The sequence below is a fragment of the Cynocephalus volans genome, chromosome 9, assembly GCF_027409185.1.
Source record: "Cynocephalus volans isolate mCynVol1 chromosome 9, mCynVol1.pri, whole genome shotgun sequence".
NCBI lineage: Eukaryota > Metazoa > Chordata > Mammalia > Dermoptera > Cynocephalidae > Cynocephalus > Cynocephalus volans.
In genome coordinates this window covers 5655492-5677294 of record NC_084468.1, presented here as the reverse complement: position 1 = coordinate 5677294, position 21803 = coordinate 5655492, and the positions used below count along the sequence as shown (strand labels likewise).

Genomic DNA, 21803 nt, shown 5'->3' with positions numbered 1-21803 from the left:
GTGCACCGGCCATTCCCATATAGGATCCGAACCCGCGGCGGGAGCGTCACCACGCTCCCAGCGCCGCACTCTCCCGAGTGCGCCACGGGCTCGGCCCCTCCTTAACTTTTCTGAGCCTCAAGTTCCTTTTCTCTAGAACAGGGGAAATCATAGTACCTAGCACGTGGGCTTATTGTAGGATGAAGTAGTGTGGCACAGCGCTGGCACATGGCAGGTCTCAGTCCGTGGTCACCCCTGTCGTTACCGTAGAGGGCGGGCTGTGGGCATGCTTCCTGCCTTCCCAGGCCGCCGCCGGCTCCTCTGTGGAAGAGGATTGTAAAGACCTGCTCTTCAGGGTGGTAATGAGTCAGCGAGAGATGAAGTGCGCATGACACTGTCACGCACACACTCATCCTGCCTTCTTTCAGTCATTTATTGAGTCACTCCCTGCTTCACGGATTCATTCGATCATTCATTCATTCTCCAGTTCTTAAGTCCCCTGTGCTGGGCGTGGCTGGAACACGCTCCCTGTCCATGGGGAGGCAGGCAAGCAGGGACATCAGTAAGCACCAGGGACTGTCACCAGCACACTGTTCCAGAATGCAAAAGAGGACCGTGTTCCCCTCCCCCTCCCCGGCCCACTTCAGGCCGTACAGGAGCTCTGGGCTTGGGGACATCTCCGCCTCCCTGCCAGCCCAGGGTCTGCCAGCCCCTGAGTCTTCATATGTCCCCACTCGACCCAGCAGGGGACATACGGCAGAACTAGTCTTTCTTTTTTAATTAAATTGTTTATGTTTGATAAAGTTATGGTAACCTCATTCCCCACCTGGCTCTCTCAGTCTGGGTGCCATGCCTCCGGGGCAACCGCCTGTGACCCTCTCAGCGGCGGCTGCTGATAATCACCCCCACATTTCTACCGACATGCTCGTGTGCCACGGATGCCGTGGAAGACACATATTTAGCTCTTGTACGTCCCCACCGGCTCCCACTTAACGTCCACACCCACCCCGTCTTCCCAGGATGACCATCTCACAGGTTCCTGTCACATCCGTGTCCATCATCTACGTTTTTATGCTGGGCTGTGTAGGGCACGAGGCCTATATATTCTTTCTAGTAAACTTTTTATCTACCCTGAGTTTAATAATTACCTAGGTTTTTTTTGTCTGTCTAGTTGTTTTCTATATTGATCATTAATTCATTTGCCAAAAGTAGAAAACTCTTCTCAGTGTGTTAAAACTACCAGGTAAGCGCTCAATTTCTGCTTCCCCACACCCCGTAGAGTCATTATTCTGGAACTTTCCATCTTCCTGCTTCAGTCTGGACAGTCTGCTTGCCGCACACGGCTGTCACCCAGGGTCTCCGTCACCGCCCCCTGCACTCCCTTTACCTCTCTTCTGTGCTGGGTCCCTGCTTCTGGGATCCATATGGATTAGCCAGAAAATGGGCCAGGCTCCTACCACAAAGAGACGCCCAAATGCAGTGGCTTCTGCAAAATGGATATTATTTCTCTCTCAGGTCCACATCTGAGCATGTGGTCCGAGGCCAGTGGGCTGGCTCAAAGCAGGTTTCTTCTATCTTGTTTTTCTGTCTTTTGACCCACACTTTCTAGCTGGGATCTGACACATCACTCGGCTTCCACCATTGGGCCTCCGGTATAGCCCATGGCAAGGGTGACAGGGCAAGGGACGGCTGCTCTCTTCTCTCAGAGCAGTGCCCAGAACACCTCTGCCACTGCTCTTCACCAGCCACACCTGGCACCAAGGGCTGGAACTGCAGCTTGTGGACGGCCACGCGTCCACACAGCAGCTCCACTGCTATGTGAGAGGGAGGGTCAGCTCTCGGGGGACAACAGGAGTCCCACCTCAGTGTATTTACTTCTTTCCTGGCTTATGCTTTCATGTGGGCAAGTACATCCTCCGGTAACTTCCTGAGAAATTGCATTTGCATGGATGGGAGGAATTTTTAAAACTTCCCACCATGAGTCCATACCCTTGGGCAGTCTCCTCTCATGCTGACTCTGGGCTTGGCCACGGACCGTGCAACTTGTTTTGGTCAGTGGAACAACAGCAAATGTGACCCAGCAGAGCCCTAAGAAGCACTGCAGCCGTGGGGCTTGTCCTACTTACCCGGGAGCCCCCGGCCTGCTGCGGATGAGCCCAAGGGCTGGACAAGAAGGGACATGGTGGCATCCACGCTGCCTGTCTGACATCAAGCCAGCTGCGGAACATGTGCGAGGCCCTTGTACAACACACAGCTGCAGCCGTGCTCCCTAGCTGACTCCCAGAGTTGTAAGCAATTGTAAGAAACAGCGGAGAGGGGGCCCTGCCCCAGCCTGGGGGCCAGAAGGAAGCGAGGCTTCAGCTCTCAGCTCGGGAGGCTCTCGGGGGAGCAAAGCTGTGGAATTAGTTCCAGGCAGGACCAGAAGCATGCGCTGTGGCTGGGCAGTGTCCATCAGGACGTCACCTGCAGGGCCTGGAGCTGTTCAGGGGCTGGGGAGTCCAGGACGCAGTTTGGTCGTCAAGACTGTGGGCTCTGGGGACACGCTGCCTGAGGTCAGCTCCTGGCCCAGCACTCAGAGACTGTGGCCTTGGGTGAGTCATACCCCCCACTTTGTGCCTCAGTTTCCTTACTTATAAAAAGGGGGGAATTCCAGTGTCCTCTTTTTAGGGAGACCATGTGGGTGAATGCAAGGATGTGTACAGATCTCTCAGCACAGCACCTGCTTGTAATGCTAGTAATGATGTGGGGTGTGGAGGAGTAGGCAGGCAGATCCCCAGGGGCCCCCAGACCAGGCCAAGGCCTGGACGTAGCCCAGTGGGTAGCAGGAGCCTCAGAGCCCACAGGGCTGGGGAGAGATGAGATCCTGGAGGTCATGGAGGGAGAGAGGGTTTGAGCATATTTCATGCAGCTTGAACGCTCCCTTCTGCAGCTGCCCACAGCTCTGAGCATGAGGCTTGGCATAAAGCAGGGACCCCGTCCACACGTGCGGCCCCAGCTGGAGCAGGCCTGGCCATCCCTGCCCAGAGGCCCAGCTCCCTGCTGCTGCTCCAGCTTTGGGCCACAAGTACCTACTTGGTCCTCTCCAAGGCCCCATGCATACCCCCTCTGCCACCATCTGGCTGCTCTTCTGCCTCCTGCAACCTGGAAGCTCCCCAGTGAAGGGTCTCCCCCTTGCTACCATCAAGAAAGGCAGTGTGGCATCACCAGGAGTTCACATCCCACCTCTGCTGCGTACTATATGCTGTGTGGCCTGAGGTGAGTCTTTGGACCTCTCCAAGAGTTCTCATCTGCAAACGGGGGCAGGAATCCCCACCTAAAGGGTGGCTTTGTGATCAGAATGAAGGCACCTAGGTGCACTGGGTCCTATGGCTGCCGTGACAAATGACCAAACTTAGTGGCTTAAAAGAACACATTTATTCTCTTACAGTGAGTAAGTCAGAGGTATCACTGGGCTAAAACCAAGGTGTCAGCAGGACTGATTTCCTTTCTGGAGGCTGCAGGGAGATCCATTTCCAGCTTCTGGAGCCACCACATTCCTTGGCTTGTGGCCCCACCTCTATCTTCAAAGCAGCAACGGCAGGTTGAATCCTCAAGTCCCATCTCTCTGACCCCTTTTCTGTTCTTCCATCTCCCTCTGAATATGTCCAGGAGTGGCTCTCCACTTTCAAGGACTTATGTGATTGCATGGGTCCCCCGTGGAAATCCAGAATACTTTCCCCATCTCAAGGTCATAACCACGTCTGCAAAGTCCCACAGTTGGGGCTCAGTCAATGTTGGCTCAAGCTGGACTTCGTGGGGCTGAGACCATGGTGCTGGTCACATCCTGAGCAGCCACTATGTGCCTGGCACTTTCACATCCGAGTGTGAATCCTGACTCCACCACCTACTAGTTCTATGAATTTGGGCATACATTAATCTCTCTAAGCCTCAGTTTCTCCATGTGTAAAATGGGTATAAGAGTAGTACTACCCTTATCCCCTGCAAAAAGGATAAGATGAAGCCTAAGAAAGCTACTGCTTTCCATGTATGAGCCGTGTTACGGCCAGCACAGTGGCACCGTGGGGCTCGATGAAGGAGTTATTATTATCTCATTAGTTACACAACAACGCTGATAAGGAGCATCCTGCCCTCTATTCACACAGATGGGTCAGAGAGGTTAGCCATGTCCAAGGTCAGACAGCTAGCAAGTGGCCTTCTCCATGTGCTCTGTCCAGGGGAGTGTGGGTTGATGCAGGACTTAGGCCAGGGAGGTCCCCTGCCAGCAGACCACCAGAACAGCTCCTGCCTTCCTCCTGCTGGAACTGAAGTGTAAAACGTCCTCTTGCAAGCAAGAAGCAAGGCCTGGGACCCGGGAAGGGTGTCAGGAGGCCCACAGGAACACGAGGCTCCCCACACAGCCTCCTGGTCATCCCAGGGTTCGCAGCAAGCTGGGCCAGGCCTCTGTGTGCTTGAGCAAACCCAGGTGCCTTGTGGTCTCTCTCCTCCCAACTTCCATTCCCTGGGGCCCTGAGGCACATGTGTGGTGGTGTGGGGGGAGCACTGGATCAGGGTTAGCCAGCCCAAGCTGGAAACCCAGTTCCAACACGTGCTAGATGTGTGACCTTGAGCTAGTGCTCTAACCTCTCTGAACCTGTTTCCTCATCTGCACCATATTCTCACAGATAGTGTTTGGACACCATGGTAGGCTGTGCATACCCACTACAGAACAAAACTAGTCTTGACAGCTGTCACTAACTGCGTGTTATGTGCCAGGCACTATCCAAGTTAACCTTTCTTCTCTCCCCATACCCCAAACCTATAAGGTAGGTCCTATTGTTAGCTCCATTTCTTCAGTGAGGAATTCAGAGCTCAGAAAGGCTAAATTGTGTTAGGAGCCAGAAGCAGCTCAGCCTCGATGAGAGCCAGGCTCCCCAGTGACAGGCCAGGTGCGTCCCCACCCACCATCCTGCCTCCTGGTGGATCCTCCTCCCCGTGTTGGCCTCTTTAAAACCAAACAGCATTTGAGCCTCATTTTAGATGTAACATTTGTTATTTTATTGGAAAAAGCTGGTATTAACATATTTATAATTTTATTCAACAGTTGGATAATTTGTGAGACACCAAAGAAAGAATGCACCTATGAGTTACAGAGTCCAAAATGGTCAGGTTCTGACGACGTCACCACCACAAACCCTGCACCGCCACCAACAGCTTCAGCCTCAGAGAATAGCAGAATTTAAACAAAACAAAACACAAAACCCCAACAACTTCACGACGACTATGTGAATGCCCGTACATTCAAGGAGACTGGGAAATTTAAATGCAGTAAGGACACCAAGTCTGTGACGTTACACTGGTCCTTCTGCCATTTCTAGTGTCCTCCCTCCCCAACCTCTTCTCTCAATGCACATTTTGTTACAGTTTGCCTTGGACGTCGTTATCTTCCAGGTATCCAAAGACACGCTTTTCTTCTGAGAAGATCTTTTTCTTTCTTTCTTTCTTTTTTTTTTTTTTTTTCCTTTTCGTTTGCTACCCAAAGTTTAAAACAGAAGTAAGGATCTGGGAACTGTATTAAGACTCCCTGTAAAGACTGTGTAAGATTTGCACTTTGAAGATGGTAAATGTTAAATTTATGACTTGACAGTACCCTCTAGCTGCAAATGCACGATTCCTCCCTTAACATCAGAATCACAAAGGCAGATGGATTGTGCCAAACATCGGAGGAATTGTGTAAGGCCCTCAGAGCTGGATTTTGGCTTCTACAAGATTTCTATACAATTTACCACATTCTTAAACTTTACAAGAGGGAAAAAGTAATCCAATCTTTTGATTGTTAAATTTAATTAGAATAGATATGTACATATAATACTGTCCAGGTCACCTGGATTTTACAGTGATATTTAAACAAACATTCTTCATTCATGTCGATTTAAAAAAAAAAATATCAATGGACCCATTTCCCTGTGTAAATATGGTATGGCCAGAAGTGAGTGCACGTGCGTTTTGTGCTTTACACACACAGAAGTATACCGTAACCCATGAGAAAAATCTCACTTGGGTCTATTTCCTGGGTTATATTACACCTGGTAAGAAAAAAAATTGTTGGATTTGGCCGGGCCGCTATCTGCACTCTGCCTTCTGAACCAAAATGCCAAGCCACGTGGTTCTGCTGCAATTCCAGGGGCAAAGACAGCACAGGATGGGTGAGTCTGGTCTTGACAGCACAGGAGGATCTGCTATGGAAAAGCCACATTTTTTGTGGCCCTCAGCATCAGAAAGGAGAGCTCCTGAATGACAGTGTCCTCTGCGACTGTGTGGTCCTTAAAGAAAATATGTCCTAAAATGGTCCTAACATGCAATCTCCTTTTGGAGGCAGCTGAGTGCATTTGAAAAGGGGCTACAGATGCACACACAGGTGGAGCAGGTGTCCTGTGGAGGGCCGAGCTCCCGAAGTTACCAAGCAGAGCAAGGAGCCGCCGGCGGGTCTTCCCATCTTCCATCCTGCCTCTCATTTCTCTCCGGGACCCTTGTCACTAGATGACGAAGCGTGTCCCTTCCAGAACCTTCCACCAGAATGTCACTTCAATATGAGCCACCAACGTGGTGGATTGGAAAGAGCCTGTGGGAAGATCTGGGCAGGATTCCTGACACCACCACTTGGTGGCGCCTGCCTTGGGCAACCTGTTAATCTGTTCAGAGCTGTAGTTTCCCCGTGTGTACAGAGGGGATGATAATTAGTCACCTTTGTTCCCTGGCACCCTGCCCAGAGCCTGGCACCCTGTGAGCAGTTGATGTCTATGGAGGAAATGAGCGTACACCCACCTCACGGTCAGGAGGAAGATTCAAAAGACCAGGATGAGAGCCGGTGTCAGTTCCCAGAGGGTGCCCAAAGAACAGCGAGGGATGGCCAGAGAGCTAGCACAGGGTGGGCCACAGGGGTGGAACTGGCACGCCTGCAGGGCTGAGCTCAGCAGAGGATAACAGGCACGCACAGTGACTGAGTGCCACCCCCTCCTCTCGGGAAATTGTTCCGGACCTGGCAGCTGGGAATTTAAAGACATTCAAAAAAGCTAAGAGAGGAGCTTGCACCTGCAAATTCTCAGCATGAATGCACTACCCAAAACATAAAGGTGAGACCATCAGCTCTGAGACAGGGCAAATTGCTCCATTTATAATCAAAAGAACCCCTGGCTGGCTTGTTTGGACTTTGAGATCTGTCCCCGGAGCCCTGATCTGGGACCAGAGAGGCATATGGGGAAGCAGCTCCCATCAGCACAGCTGCCCTGGAAAGGACCCGCTGGAGTGAAAACTGAAGCTGGACAGGTAAAAAATCTATTCGTGTGGTAAAGACCGCAGACTGAGAAGGGAAGGGAGTGAGTGAGAGAACCCTGAACTGTAGGACTCCACCATCACGTCCATTTATGATTGTGGCTATGAATCCTTCCTTCTGTCTTTCTGGACAATCACCACCAAAGGCGACTCTGGCCTAGGAAGCTGGGGAGAGACAGGGGCCCTGGATACTGATGTCCCACGATGGCCACGTATGCGGTCATCTTCGCTGCCACTGATTTTCTTCCCCTCCCGTGTTGTGGTTGTGAAGGTCACATCAGGGACAACCTGCCGAGGGCCGGTTCACAGGGCCAGGGCTTCCGCACCTAGTGCATGTCGGAGTTCACCTTGTCCTGGAAGATGTAGAGGTTGTTGGTGGCGGCGATGGCAATGATGTTCTCGGCAGGGTGCCAGGCTGTGTGCAGGATCTTCTTGGTGAAGTCCAAGCTGTCCACACTGATGTCGTCACGCCGCCGCTTGCCACCCACGCACACACGCCGCGGCTTGAGCACGGCCCGGGGCTTGCTGCTCTCCCTCGAGGCCTCCAGGGTCACGTCCCGCTTGGTGTTGCGGTCAAACATGCGGAAGAAGTTGTTGTAGGCCCCGGTCATGATGACACTGGCGGGGGAAGGAGGTGCATCAGTCAGGGAGACAGGAAAGAGGGAAACCAGACTCTTCTCGAGAGACAAACCCCAGAGCCCATGGGGCCGTCGCTCCCTGGAAAGGGAACCCCTGTCTGCCCGATTCCACCTTCTCTGGGGGTCCCGTTCCCCCTCACACTTCAGCTGCATCCCCACACAGACTTGGGGGCCAGGAGCTAAGACTCCTTTGATGCTCTGCCCCAAACATAGTAAACACGCCCTCCTACAACTTCCCTTTAGACCAGGCGAGATAGCCCTGGACTTTCAAAGAGGGACATGATCACAGAAGACACTGGGACATAAGCTCCGTGGCTGTCAGCCACACCTAGCCTTCTCTCCAGGGACCAGGACCCTCCTGCTCCAGGTAGCTGGGTGGACAAATAAATGCTCATCAGCACGCGGGGTGAAGAGAGCACACGATGTGTCCACAGACCCCTGATCCTGCCAAAAAGCCTTCGGCCTCTGTCCACTCCAGTCCTCCTCCCCGCTCCTAAGGAGAAGGACTTCTGTCGCGTGAGAGGAAGGATAAGTTAATCTGCAGAGCAAGACCTAGGAGAGGCAGGACAGCCGCACTCGCCTGTGCAGAGGAAGGGCTGTGGGTCCGGCCCGTGAGAAGCTGGGGCAGCTGTGGGGGAGGGGCGGGGGATTCCAAGGAGCCAAGAGCAGGTCCTATCTAATGCTCTGCAGGGAGGCCATTGAAGATTGGAAATCCTCTGTTCCCCTGGGAAGCTGGACTGTGCTTCATGAGGATGACACTGCTCTGAGATGGAGCCAGGTGGGCCCCTGGATTAGCAACGGTTACACATAGATGGGGGCTAAGGCCGACATGGCCTCCCTGTCCCCGAGCTGCACAGGAGCCACAGTGCAGAGAAGCAGGAGGTGAGAGCAGGCGGTGTCCACCTGGATGGGACAGGAGAGGGTGTCTTATCAGGCGTCTGGGCTGTGCAGGGGGTCGGAGGCTCATGTGACTAGCTTGGGGACCCCTGGATGATGCTGTGTCACAGGCTGAAGGTGACAAATCTCCTTGTAACCATGCATCCTCCTTGTGGGAGAACTGACATCAGGAGAGTATGGTCCCGAGGCCTAGCCCGTGACATTTCTAGTACGGACTGGGGAAGTCCACCTCCCAGGTCCACAGGAGGGTGGAGAAGCCGGGATTAGAAGTCACCAGGCCCCTCTGCCTGTGGACCATCTCCTACTGTCAGTCCTTCCAGATGGTGATGGCAGGTCGGGGTGGGAAGGCCCCTCGGCCCTAAAGCGCCCAAGGGGAGAGGTCTCCCCAGCAGAGGGCAGAGGGTGGTGGGACCACGAACGTCTCCTAAGGTCCAAAGGCACAGAGCTGCAGAAACAAGGGGACTCTACCGTGTCTCCTGCCTCCCGATACGTCTGCCTCTGAGAGTTCTGAGCCAGTCACTCCTTCACCAAAAGAACCTTTTACTGGGCTCGGGCTTGGCAACTTTTGGCCAAGGATCCCCTGGAGGTGACTGGAGGCTTTTGCACCAGCCCACAAGGGGCTGTCCAGCAACCCCGTGCACACCGACAGGGGACAGGCCCAAGAGACCAGGGGAGGGACCTCTCTGAAGCTCTCCAGGGAGGACGGTGATGGGGGGCAGCCCAACAGTTCCGCCTTCTTAAGAGATTTACCTCATCCCTGGAGAAGAGGAGGGTGACTGGAGAATCTGTGTGTATTTTCTGGATTTAGTCTTTTCTGTTCCAAAAATCTGTCTCTACAACCATAATGTGCGTGAACAGACCTATGTGTTGCCGAGACAATGAGGTGGCACAGGTGTGGTGGCCTTACGGCCCAAGCCCGGCCCAGCGGGTGCCCAGGGGGTGAGGGGCCCACCCATCCTGTCCTCAGCTCATCCTGGGGCAGCTGGAGTTGGGTCTGATGCCAGCTGAAGTTATGACCCGAGAGGTCCCACGACAGGGCGAGCAGGGAGCCAGAGGGACCGAAAACACCCCAGACCCGGAGATCCGCATCTCAAAGTCACTGCACGCCTCACGGGCCTGCCCCTGGGGCTGGTGTGCACCCACGGCTGCCACTAGGGGCTCAGGCGCCTGGACACGGCAGCCCTCTGGGCCAGATCAAGTGCTCTACACCGTAGTCAGTGGCTCCGACAGACCCCAGGCCCAGGAAAGGAGGAGACGGGCGACGAACATCAAAGAAGGAGCTGTTCTCACGGAAAGACACCCACCTGACATTAGGGCGTCACGATCCTGTTTGGAGCCCACTGGAGGCCCAGCTCCCAGTGCCTTTATAAGGACAATGCTAGAGGACAACACTGGGGCTGCTGACGTTGGTGCCACAGAGACTGGGCCAGGCCAAAGGGGCCAGGGTGGAGCCAGGGGGTGGGGATCCGAGGCTAACCCTGGCGCTAAGGAGTGGACATCCAGGGATGATGGTGGTCAGACACTGTTCAAGGTCACATTGATCCAACACAGTGGAGGGAGGTGGGCAGACCTAAATCTGCAGACACCAAGTGGGCTGGCTATGGGGGTCATCAGCTGGGATGACCTCTGACCTGACCCAGGGCACAACCCCATCAGGCCTGTCTGGTTTGGCAGGTAACAAGGCAGGAGGACGACCTGCCAGACACCTGCCCCTCACTCCCACAGCAGGCACCCGCTGGGCCAGGCTCTGTCCAGGGTAGTCGGGGCGGGGGGCGGGGGACCTGTTGGGATCCCACAGGAGGCCATGCACAGGTAATGGTGTTGATGGAGCCCAGATGCTTGTGGCACAGAGCTCTGTTAGTGGGTGACTCCTGCGTCTGCTGCACACCAGGCATGGGCAACAGAGACTGGAACTTTGCAAATGCAAAAGGCAGCAGCACAGGAGGTGGATTCTGGCCTCCCCCGCAAGTCCTCTCCCCTTCCACCCTCGCCTGTGATCTCCACAAGCCTGAGCATCCCAGGATGGCTCCAGGTGGCTTTTTTCAGAGCCCACAGTAAGGAGAGGTTCTCAGTTGGAGGGCCGCAGACCCACCTGAGGAGCTCACAGACCCCCACCAGTCCCACCCAGCCCAGCCAGGTGTGTGGACTCAGTAGCTTGGGGGTGGCGACAGCGTGTTTGTCAACACCCACGCTAGGCTGGACGGGAATTGGAGATCCCGAGATCCCGGGCCAAGGCCTTCCCTCCCTCCCCAGGTAGGAGCAGCTACAATGGAGCAGAAATAGCAGGTCTTCCAGACTGGGGTCGGGAGCCGACGGTGGTGAGGCACGAGCTGCTGGTGATTTGATTTGGGGTCGGATCACTGGTTTTCTTCCTCAGCCAACTTCACTGTAAAAATGAGGATGGATCTTTCTCCACCCACCTGCTCTACTCAGGGCGGAAGGCAAAGGCTCACACCTGAGCTCAGGCAGTGCCATGAGGTGCTCTGGCTCTGGCCAGCCCACCTGGGTCCAGATTCCAGCCCTGCCTCTACCCAGGCATGCTCTCTGCCTGGTTTTCCATCTGTGAAATGGGGATGAGGGAACCCAGCCCCTGGGGAGCATGAATTAGTAACTCAGGTCGAACGCTTAGAACAGTGCTGGGCTCAGTACATCTCGCCTCTCGTTATTTATTAAATGCCAACAGGTATTTCTTGATTCTAATCCTCAGTGTGGCCTGAAGCCCTCCCACTTTATCTGCGACACGGAGCCTAAGACAAGGGAAGTGGACTGAGAGAGGGGATGGGTGAAAGATCCCCAGAGAAGGGCCCTGCCCAGGCTCCGGGGCTTGGGGGACGCCACACTCCCTCCCACGCCCAGCAAAGGGGGAAAGGCAGGCCCACCTTTGTTTAGGAAGCTGGTCACTTAAGGCAGCCAGAGCCAGAGCAGGTGATTTCACACATGCTGGCTCTTCTCCTGACCCACCCAGCCAAGGGAGAGCAAGATAATGAACGTCACTTGCAACCCACACAGTTACTAATCCTCCTGCCTTCGGGTGCGGCATTCAGGGGACACATGCTCTGGGGGAAAATGAGGGGCCTCTTTCACCACAGAACACCAGGAAAGGATGGCCCGTTCCTTACACTGATAAACATTGTCTTAAATTCTAGAAGGTTCCCTTTAAAGGGAAAAGGGCAGCCCCTGCCCGGGCTTGTGTATAGGCAAGTTGCATAACCTCTCCTAGCCTCGCTCTCCTCATCTGCAAGTGGGGATAACATGCTACTCACTTCTGTCCCCAGCTGTCCCCTTCCTTTGGGGAAAGACCCCATCCCTGTGGACTGTCAATCACAGCCCTCTACCCACACCCTGGCTGAGCCAACTGTGGCGTGTGATATTCACATCCATGCTGATTGGCTCAAAAGTGAGCACATGACCCAAGCAAAGCCAATCAGATCCTTCCATGAGAATTTAACATAGAGGGGTTGTGGGCTGAGGATACTAGAAGGGGAACTATCTGGGGTGGTCGTCCCCGCAGTGGGGGTGGATGAGGCCAGCGTGTAAGGGGAAGCAGGAAAGAACAGAGATGGGAAAGGATGGAGAGAAAGAGATGGCCCCAAACACACAGTGTCAGCTCTCGGGGGAGCCTTGCCTGACCCCTGTGAACAAGCTTGGGCTTCTCTGACTCCAGCTACCGAAACACCTTGGTGAACACAAATCGCTTCCAGCCAAGAAGAACAGATCACAGAGAGCTTCACAGCAGAGGGGGCATTTGAGCTGGGTCTTGGAGGGTCAGTGGGTAACCAGGGCAAGTGCAGGACCAACAGGCTAGAGTGGGAAAGCCATCGGAACATTCACTGTTAATATGGACCATGACCTCCACACACGATCTTATCCTCCAAACAGCCACGGAACATCAGATTTTATTAGAACCACATTAGACACGGAGAGGCCCAGTGACAATTTCGGGTGCACAGCTGGAGAGCGGTGGCAATGTGGGCCAGAAGTGAGGGTGCCTGACACGACAGCTGCACATCAGCATGCCCATCCATCCTGCTGGAGCTGGTGAGGGGCCGCCAAGAGGCAGAGCTCCCACTGGTGTAGCATCTCCAGCTCTCTGCCGGCCTGTCTATAAGTTGGGGATACTGGAAGCTTCCATCAATACAAGGAGGAGAGCAAAGGGCCTTGCTCTGGCCTGTAAGGATGGGGGCCCTGGGGGCAACACATGCTCTCCCCTTAGCCTCTGAGCTGCTGGAAGGCAGGGGCCAGAGATGCCGTTCACTGGGCATACCGAGCTCGGAGGAGTGCTCAGGATGAAGTAGGAGGAGGTGGCACACCTCCATGCCTTCCAGAAATGTCGATGGCCACTGACTGGACACTCCTAGGCCCCGAGTGAGGGGCTCAGGATGGGCTGAGTCACAATCCCACCCCAGGGGCACAGTGAGTGGGGAAGGCAAACAAAGACAGAAGCAAGGAGAAAACGTGATAAATGCCAAGACGCAGGAGGAAAGCCCAGGAGCCTGGGGGCAGGGGTGGCTGGAGGGGACCCTGAAGACTTCCTGGAGGAGGTGACAGCCAAAGTGTGCTCCAGAGCAGGGTTCCAGGGGGCAGGAACAGAGCCAGGTGTGGAGGGGGAAATAGTGAGGGGTGGGACCACTAGGGCTGGGGGTGGCTTGTGTATAAAGCGCCCACAGGAAGTGGTGGTTGAGAGACAGGACAGCTGAGCCCCAGCAGCTGGGCACCCCTATCAACCAGGAGGAGCTTGGCAGATTCTCTGGTCACCAGGAGCAGGCATCGCCTGGTCACAGGCACCCCCTGGTGGCAACGTGAAGGAAGGACGGGCAGTGGGTCACAACCCATGGGGACCTATGCCGCAAAATACAGAGTAGTTGGGTTGGAATCACTTTTTTACAATAATAAATCCCACTCCTGTAATTTTAATAGACCCTCCAGAGACCCACCCCCAAAGGTGTTAGGGCCTGAAGTTCAGAGTGTCTGAGGAGCCCTGTCTCCTGGGGTGTCTGGGGTCAGCCTGGGGACAGGCATCTGGAGAAAATGCCCAGTGTCCAAGCTGACGCTGCTGTGCCAGCCCAGACTCAGGCCAGGACTCCATCCTGGTTTTCTAAAGGTCCTTCAGTGATTCCCTGTAACTGTCATTCCAGCCTTTCTGACTGCAAGAAAGTAGATTTTATGTTTCACAATCTTAGGCTAAGGGCCCGAGCAAAAGACTGACGTGATTTGGAAGAACATGTGGACAGAGGGGGGATTTTCCCACCTCCAGGCTAGCGGAAGAATCTGTGGGCTGCGGGGAGAAGAGACACGGAGGAGAGGACGCACAGGTAGAGGCCACAGGCCTCCCTGCCCACACCCGCTCTGGGCTGAGCCCAGGCTATGAGGACACAGGAACTCACATGATGGTAGCCATTGCCCGGGTAGGTAGGGCTGTGACAGGTGACTGGACATGCCGATTATGGCAGCCCTGGAGGTGCCCCTGAGGCCCCATGGGCCTGAGCGGGGCTGCCACCAGAAAGAGGTGGCCATGGCAGTGACAGTGGGAGGAGGGGGTGGACACTGTGATGAATGCCCCAGCGGAGCAAGGCTGTGTTGGGGCAGGTGGGTGTGGACAGATAGTGACCAGGGCCAAGAGCTTTCTGCCTCATGGAGACTGTGGCGTTGGGTACAGCCCTCACTCCCGACAACCTGGGGATGGGGGCACATAGGCAGGGACCCTGAATTGACCAAACATGTTCCCACTACTGCCCATGGAACAGGGGCTCAAAGTGGTTCAGTACGGAAAATAAAAGGTCACCTGTCACTCCCGTTCCAGGCGCATTCGAACTTGTCGAAAATGCAGTCATTCTCATACAGGGAGCAGAGCTTGCTCCGAAGGTAGTCATGGACCTGGGGAAAGAAGGGGACAGGTGAGGGGACTGAGGCCTGACTGCCCTGGACCCCTCCACAAGGAGAGTCTCACAGAGCAGCGAGGGTCTGGATGGTGTCCCCAACATAGCTAGGCTCATCGAAAGGGCCCACAGCCTGGCACATGGCTGAGCCCTGAGCTGTGGCCAGAGAGGGGACAGCACCAGGGAGCAGAGTTCACTGAGCCAAGGGAACACCCACAGCATGGGCAGGCGAGACCTGCTGGGGTCAAAATCCTGGTTCTGCTAGTCCCCAGCTGTGTGGTCTTGGACGCGTGACTTCACCTCTCTGAGCCTCATTTTCTTCATCCTTAAAGGGGTGCGAGGGCAAATCTCATGGGTTGTTCTAGGATTAAGTGCAGGGCAGTGCTTGGTGTAGGTCATGCCTTTTGAGGACAGTACGATCACCATACACACGAGGTGACCATCATCAAGAAAAGAGAGGCAGGAACTTGCACAGGTTTCTCAAGCGTTGTCTCTGCAGCGTCATCATCTGCCCACAGGATGCGGCAGCAAGGCTCAGAGAGGTTAAGTAATAGGCCTGAGGTCACACAGCGTGGAAGTAGCAGACAGGCCCCTTACCCAGGATTCCCTGACACCTCGGGAGCGATGGTACATCCTGTGACCTGTGTCCACCTGACTGCAGCCCGGTCCTATGAGCTCTGCGCCTGGAGGGCCCCGTGGGGGCCAGTCCTCTGCTGAGGTGGGGATGGGGGGACATGGGCTCTGCCTTCTGGGGGTGGGTGGGGGTAAGGGCAGATAACTGGGTAACAAGCTCTGCTAACACAACTCCCGGCTCTGGAGCTTGGGAGGGGGAAAGGCCAATTAACACACAAAACATGCGGGGCGATGTGATGGTCAATTTTGTGTGTCAGCTTGGCTGGTCACAGTACCCAGATATTTGGTCAAACGTTATTCTGGATGCTGCTGTGAAGGTATGTTTTAGATGAGATTCACATTTAAATCAGTAGACTGTGAGTAACGCAGACGACCCTCCATGGTGAGGGAGGGCCTCGCCCAGTCTGTTGACAGCCGCACAGACAGCAGCTGAACCCGGGGAGAGGGGCTGCCCCGGTGGCCTTCACACCTGCCCTACAGGCTGTGGACCTGCAGCTCCCCGTCACGTGAGCCAGTTCCTTAAAATAACTCAGTCTCTCTCTCTGTCTCCATCCTACTGGCTCTGTTTCCCTGGAGAAGCCCAATGACCACAGGCAGTAAGGGCTATAAAGGAAAAGCGGAGGAAGGGGAAACAGGGCTGGGAGGAAGGGGCACTGCCGTTTATGGCAGACGGGTGGCTGCGGAAGGCCCCTCAGCCCTCACCTGGGGACCCGGCCCCGTTCATCACTCTCCAGCCCCAACGTCCTGGCGAGCTTCACCTGCCCTCGGGCCCCTGGCCCACAGCCCTACACGCTGAGGCTCCTGCCTGGGACCCTGGAGGGTGAGGCCGAGGCTCCACCTTCTCTCTGGGCCCAGGGTCTAGCACCATGTCAGGCACTGACCACCAGCTGAGTATGTGCAACGACTAAAATCAAAAGGGACAAACGGTGCCCGCCTTCGTTCCTGGCAGCAGACAGTGTAAGGTGCTCAGGCTTCACTCCTGGCCTGCATCTCTGTGTGTCCTCCGTGCTTGGTCACAGCAGCCTTAGTGATGCACCCATCCAAACACGCTGGCTGTCCTCTCTCCTGTGTGCTGGCACCTCCTGCCCTCTGGTGGCAGGGTGAGGAAGAGCGCCAGCTCGCGAGAAAGATGTGAGCACCAGTCTCAGGTCTGCTGCTTGCTAGCTCTGTCACCCCAGACACACCTTTTAACTCAACTGTCTTCAAATAAATTGGCAGAGGCAGAATACTGAGCCCACCTCCCAGGACAGCTGGGAGGCTCAGATGAGGCCAAGTATGCCAAGGACTTGCACTGCCGAGGGCTGCCTCGTTCCACACCCATCCCCACCCCCTTCTCCCTGCCTCCCTCAACCACAGAGGCCGTAAAGCTTCTCACTCTCCCAGCCGCTGTGGTGGCTGGCCAGGGACCCATTCTAGCCAATGAATTGTAAGAAGTCTTCTGAGAGGTGCTCTGGGGAGGCTTTTGTGGTCCAAATAAAACATGCAACGGGCCCAGTGGCCATGGCCTTTTGCATTTCCTCCTATTTCCTGCCTGGAATGTAGGCTTGGTGCCTGGAGGTATGGCAGCCATTCTGTCACCATGAGGCACCACACATGAAAGTGGAAAACCAACACCCAAATGATGGCAAACCAGATCACAGAAGGGACCGTTGGGACACTGATGAGGACATGGAGCCACTGACCATTCCTGGACTGCCCTCCTGCAAACTTCTTGTGGTGGAAGAAAAACAACCCCTATCTGTTAAGTACTGCCAGTCAGCCAAACACAATCCAGCTACACACAATTTCTAGCACATAGTAAGTCACCAAAAACTGTTAAGTGTGTTGCTTTTTTGTAATTATTATGCTTATTTTAGAATCAATAGGTCAGCTGGGCCAGCCTCAGAGCTCTGCACCCTTTCCCAGCAGGGCCCTCTGCCTCCCAGGACACCTTCCTATGCAGGCCTCGGCAGGGAGGGAAGGGACATGTAGGCCTCTGAGTCTGGGCTCTGAGTCTGTCACTGCCCAGCTGTGAGACACGTCCCTCATATCCCAACCTCTTAGTCCCCAGAGTCCCTTTCTGCAAAATGGGGCTGATGGCACCTGTTCGCAGGGGCAGGAAGGAATAGAGGTGACCTGTCAATTATGTGGCACTCCCTGTGTGCCCCCAATACTTGGTGACACCATGAGGATCGGGCTGGGGTTTCTGGCGGTTGGGGGGGTTTCCCACCCACCCCTGCACAACCAAATCCAACTCATCCTTCAATGTCCAACACAAATGCCACCTCTTCCAAGAAGCTTCCAGATCTCCCCAGCTACAGATGAAACTGGAACCAGTTTCAAAGCAGCCCCACAGTTCTTTCAAGTTCATGTTTTAACATCACATGAACTTTGTTTTCTACTCCCTAATATATCTGGATGGATCATAATAAAAAAACCAATAAATTATACCTTCCAGAAAGTGCCGCATTTTGCCCTTTGTGCCTGGCTTGTGAGGCCTGTACTGAGGATCTAGTAACCTAGCATGTCCCCCGTGTGGCTCTACTTCCTGGGGGAGGCAATACTTAACCCAGTCCATGGTAAGACTGCAGACGCCAACTCCCAGGGAGGGGGAGGGAAGCCACCATCTGCGCCCCCACATCTTTGTCCCCATACCTGTCCCCTCCCTGAAACTGAGGGCCTGGGCCCTGGACTGTAGGCCTAGCTCAGGGACATTCACAGCCCCTGTGAAGGCAGGCATATGAAAGCCACCCCTGCAGCTGGAAAAGCCCCCTCCCTGGGGTTCTCAGCCCAGGGAAGGGGACCTGAGGGGGGTCTTCCACTGAGGCACCCACCTGGTAGGTCTCTATGGGTCTTGCCTCCATGTTCAGGTCCCAGACCTTGACTGTGAGGTAATCCCGGGTGAGCATGTACCGTCCGCTGTGGCTGAACTTCACGTCCGACACAGAGGAGATGATTTCCGAGAAGAAGGAACGGTTACTGGGGTCCTCGGGCTCTTCAAAGACTGCGGAGACAGAAGAGCCACGGCCGTCACAGGCTGCTTCTGCCCACGGGCTGCAACCACGCACGACTCTGCTTTGCACCTGGGCTCACTCTGTCTGTACAGCCGCCTATTCAGTCATCAGACCTGTAACCAAAGACCTCTCAGGCCTCAGGCCCAAACTGTCCCTGTGAAGAGGGAAGAGCCAGCTAAGGAAGGGCTCGTGGATGGGGGACAACGTCCACTGAGCGTCTGAGTCAGGCTCTGTCCTGGCCCCTTCTTGCACATCACCTCAGTTAACCCCCCAGTAAAAATGTCAGGCCAATTCCACTATTAGCCCCATTTTATAGCCAAGAAAATGGAGGCAGAGATACTAAAACCCAAGCCCAGGGTCTCAGAGCTAGAAGGAAGTGGAGGAGTCGGGATCCGAACCCTGAGCTGCACTAGACGTGCTGCACTCCACCGCCCCCTGCTGGTGATGCGGAGCACCAGACTGCAGAGGTGTCCTGACACACTTCAGTGTGCTGGACGATGTCCTCCACTAGGCCAGCACTGCTGTGGCTCTGGCACCAACCGGCCTTGGGAGCTTGGGCCAGCAGTCTCCTCCACTCGTGCAGAGCCCTGCCCACAGGTGGGTTTGGCTTGGCTGCCTGGTGCTAGGGCCGGGTGGGGACTAGGATCCCTGTTAGGCCAGGCATGATCTCCTTAGGACCTGGGCCGTGGAGAGGCGCAGGATCCATGGGAAGAGGATGGGACGGTGGGGCTGGCAGCTGTATACCTGCCAGTCTGAAGGACTTAAACATGTGACCACCTGTCCTGCTGTCCCCATGGAAACCAGCTGCATGACAGCCCTGCCTGCTGGCCAGTTCTGCATCTCCAGACCTGAAACGGGGACAGAGAGCTGATCACAGCTCCTCAGAGGCTCCACAAGAGCCCCCCTCCCTGATGGCCCCTCCTGGTCACAAGGTCTCACGTTTTGCTTCCCAGGTCTGGCCGAACCCCTAATCCCCTCATCTGGGACCCCTCATTCTCCCTCCTTTCCAGGAAGGACTCTGTTTCTTCCACTTCTTTCCCAGAAATACAACTCTGGCCTAGCTCTCCTCCGCAGGGAGGCTGAAAGCCTTCCCATCACATGGGATGCTCTGATGTACTCATGCATGCATGCATGCATTCATTCATTCATTCATTCACTCAGTCAACCAGTCCATACTGAGCGCCTGCTATGTGCCAGGCACTGTGAGGGGCCCTGGCAGGATGCAGTGACTGGCACAGATGCCCTGCTCCCATGGAACCAGCATTCTCCTCACAGAGACCGACGACAGAGCTAAGTGACGTACTCTCCCACCAGACAGTGGCAGGTGCCGGGAAGAAAGACAGCGAGCGATGAGATGGAGTAAGGGGCCAGTTCTTTAGATGGACAGGGCCTCTGTGAAAGGGGCGTCTGAGCAGAGGTCTGAGTGAAGGCAGGAGAGGACAGTGGTGATACCTGGGACAACAGCACTCCAAGCAGAAAGAGCAGGACGTGCTAAGGCCCTGAGGCAGGAACCAGCTGGAAGCCAGCATAGGCAGGAGAAGGAATGAGCAGGGGGCAGCGGGACGCAAGGGGGGCCCCACACAGGGCCTTGCAGGCCATGGGGAGGGGCGAGAGTGTCGCTGTTAGGAAGGTGGGAGCCACTGGGGGTCCAGAGGCAGGGAGAGTAGAATCTGAGTCAAGTGCAGAGAGAGTGGCAAGCGGGAGACTGGAGTCCCCCTGCCATACAGCACCTGGGAGGCCAGGGCTACAGAGCAGACAAGTCACCACTCTCATTCCAGGCCACCAGGCACGGGGAGGGGAGGGAGCCCAGCAGAGGGCAAGGAGAGGCTCCTGCCTTTACCTCCATGCCACTGGTATCCCCGAGAAAATCTGAGCAGGAAAGAAAGAGGTCCTCCCATCTTGAGAGAAAGGCCTTTAAGCACCATCTGGAGGGCAGGCCCCTCCTCCCAGTGCAGGGGAAGTGGAGCCTGGTTTATCTCCCCAAGAGGTCACTCACATTTTAGAATTAGAATTATTTTAGCTCTGCAGGCATTTAATTAATGAAACACAAACTGACTAAACACATCCTCTTTGAGGAGGACCCTGGCCCCATCCCTTGACATGCTCCCAAGTTTGCCCTCTTTCCTCCAGAGCTGTTCCCTGGGACGCACTGCCCAGCGGGCCTGAGCGATCCTCTTTCAGCAAAGGCAAGTTGAAGGGTGGGCCGGGAGGAGGGAGCTGGGGGGCAGGCCTTCCCGTCCCTGGGCCTCAGCGAGGATGCCCCCTCCAGGGAGGAGTGGGGTGGGGGTGGGGACTGCAGGACAGGCAGGACACAGCCAGCTTGGGCAGGGCCTCAGGCAGCGCAAGTCCCACGTGCAGTGAAGTTCATGGAGTGCCCTCCAGTGGGCATCCCCGGGACTCCCGCCTGTGGTGGCCTGGTGACAGAGCAAGTGGGGGTGGGGGTGGTAACACCTCCTGGAGAGTCAACTTTAGCCCCTAAAATATCTGAATTCTGATTGGTCATCTCACATTGCAACGTTTGGAGTCCTGATCACAATTGAATTGGCATCGGTGTTTGTGCAGTGTGCATATTTGTCATTTTTCCTTGTTAAACCAAAAAGGATCAATCGTGTTTCCCTCTTCTCTCCAGATGCCTGGAGTAAAGAAAAAAATTTCAATACTTGATTTCTTACTTAAACTGAGACAGTGAGATTGTGTGTTTTCTTTAAATAAGCAGTGGTACAGACCTAATATTAGGGAGGAACAAGACAGAAGGTTTGAGAGAAGAGTGGCTCCAGGCTGCTAAATGGATTGACACAAGGGACAGCATCTCAGCAGAAACTGGGTGGTCCCCCGCACCTGCCCAGGTAAAAGGTGGAACCCTTTCTGGACTGAACTGGCTTTTCTGCTGCGAGGGGTCAGAACAGAAGCCAAGTTATAAAAACATCAAGCAGGGCTATCTCTTGCGCCCTGACTTTAGGAGTGGCCTTGGTACCCCTCTCCTGTTCCGTGGTCCCCCCTAAATCACGAGGTCCAAGTTCCCAGCATGCCCTGTGGGGGCTAGGTAGGCAGATGGAGACCAGAACCATCTACGGGCTCACGCACTCCTTGTCACAGAGCGACTGGCAGAGTCCCCGCCATCCTCCAGGAGGACAAAACCATCAAGGTCCAAGGCTGGGAAGACAATCCAATCAAGAGTTGAAAACAAACACCAAGTGGTGCCGCCCCCAATTATGGCTGAACTCAGGCATTTCTGATGGTGTTTAAGAACAAAAGGACCAGACTGCAAAGGATAAACAGGAAGGAATATGAATAGCAGGAAAAAAATGTCCCTAAACGTTGTTATTCTTTTTAAACATTTCTACCAAATTTTTTGATATAATAGATTTTTTTCGAATGACGCTTAGCTTACGTCTACTCTTCTGTGTCAATCCCTGTCCCCCACCCCCCAGCACACACACAAGCCGCCGCTCCCCGCTGGCATGAACAAGAGAACAGCG

The 21803-nt window shown here is 55.0% G+C and overlaps 1 protein-coding gene across 2 annotated transcripts in view; it reads right to left on the bottom strand.

Moving 5' to 3' along the window:
• Positions 1–5030: 5030 nt before the first annotated feature.
• Positions 5031–21803, bottom strand: part of PPP2R2C (protein phosphatase 2 regulatory subunit Bgamma) — a 147227-nt gene continuing 130454 nt past the window's right edge. For both annotated transcript variants that reach the window (XM_063107596.1, XM_063107597.1), the window contains exons 7-9: positions 18145–18314; positions 14605–14696; positions 5031–7905 (exon numbers count right to left, since the gene is read on the bottom strand). In XM_063107596.1, the coding sequence (XP_062963666.1) occupies positions 7614–7905; positions 14605–14696; positions 18145–18314 (554 nt within the window). In that variant the 3' untranslated portion in view covers positions 5031–7613. The remainder of the gene's footprint in view (positions 7906–14604; positions 14697–18144; positions 18315–21803) is intronic.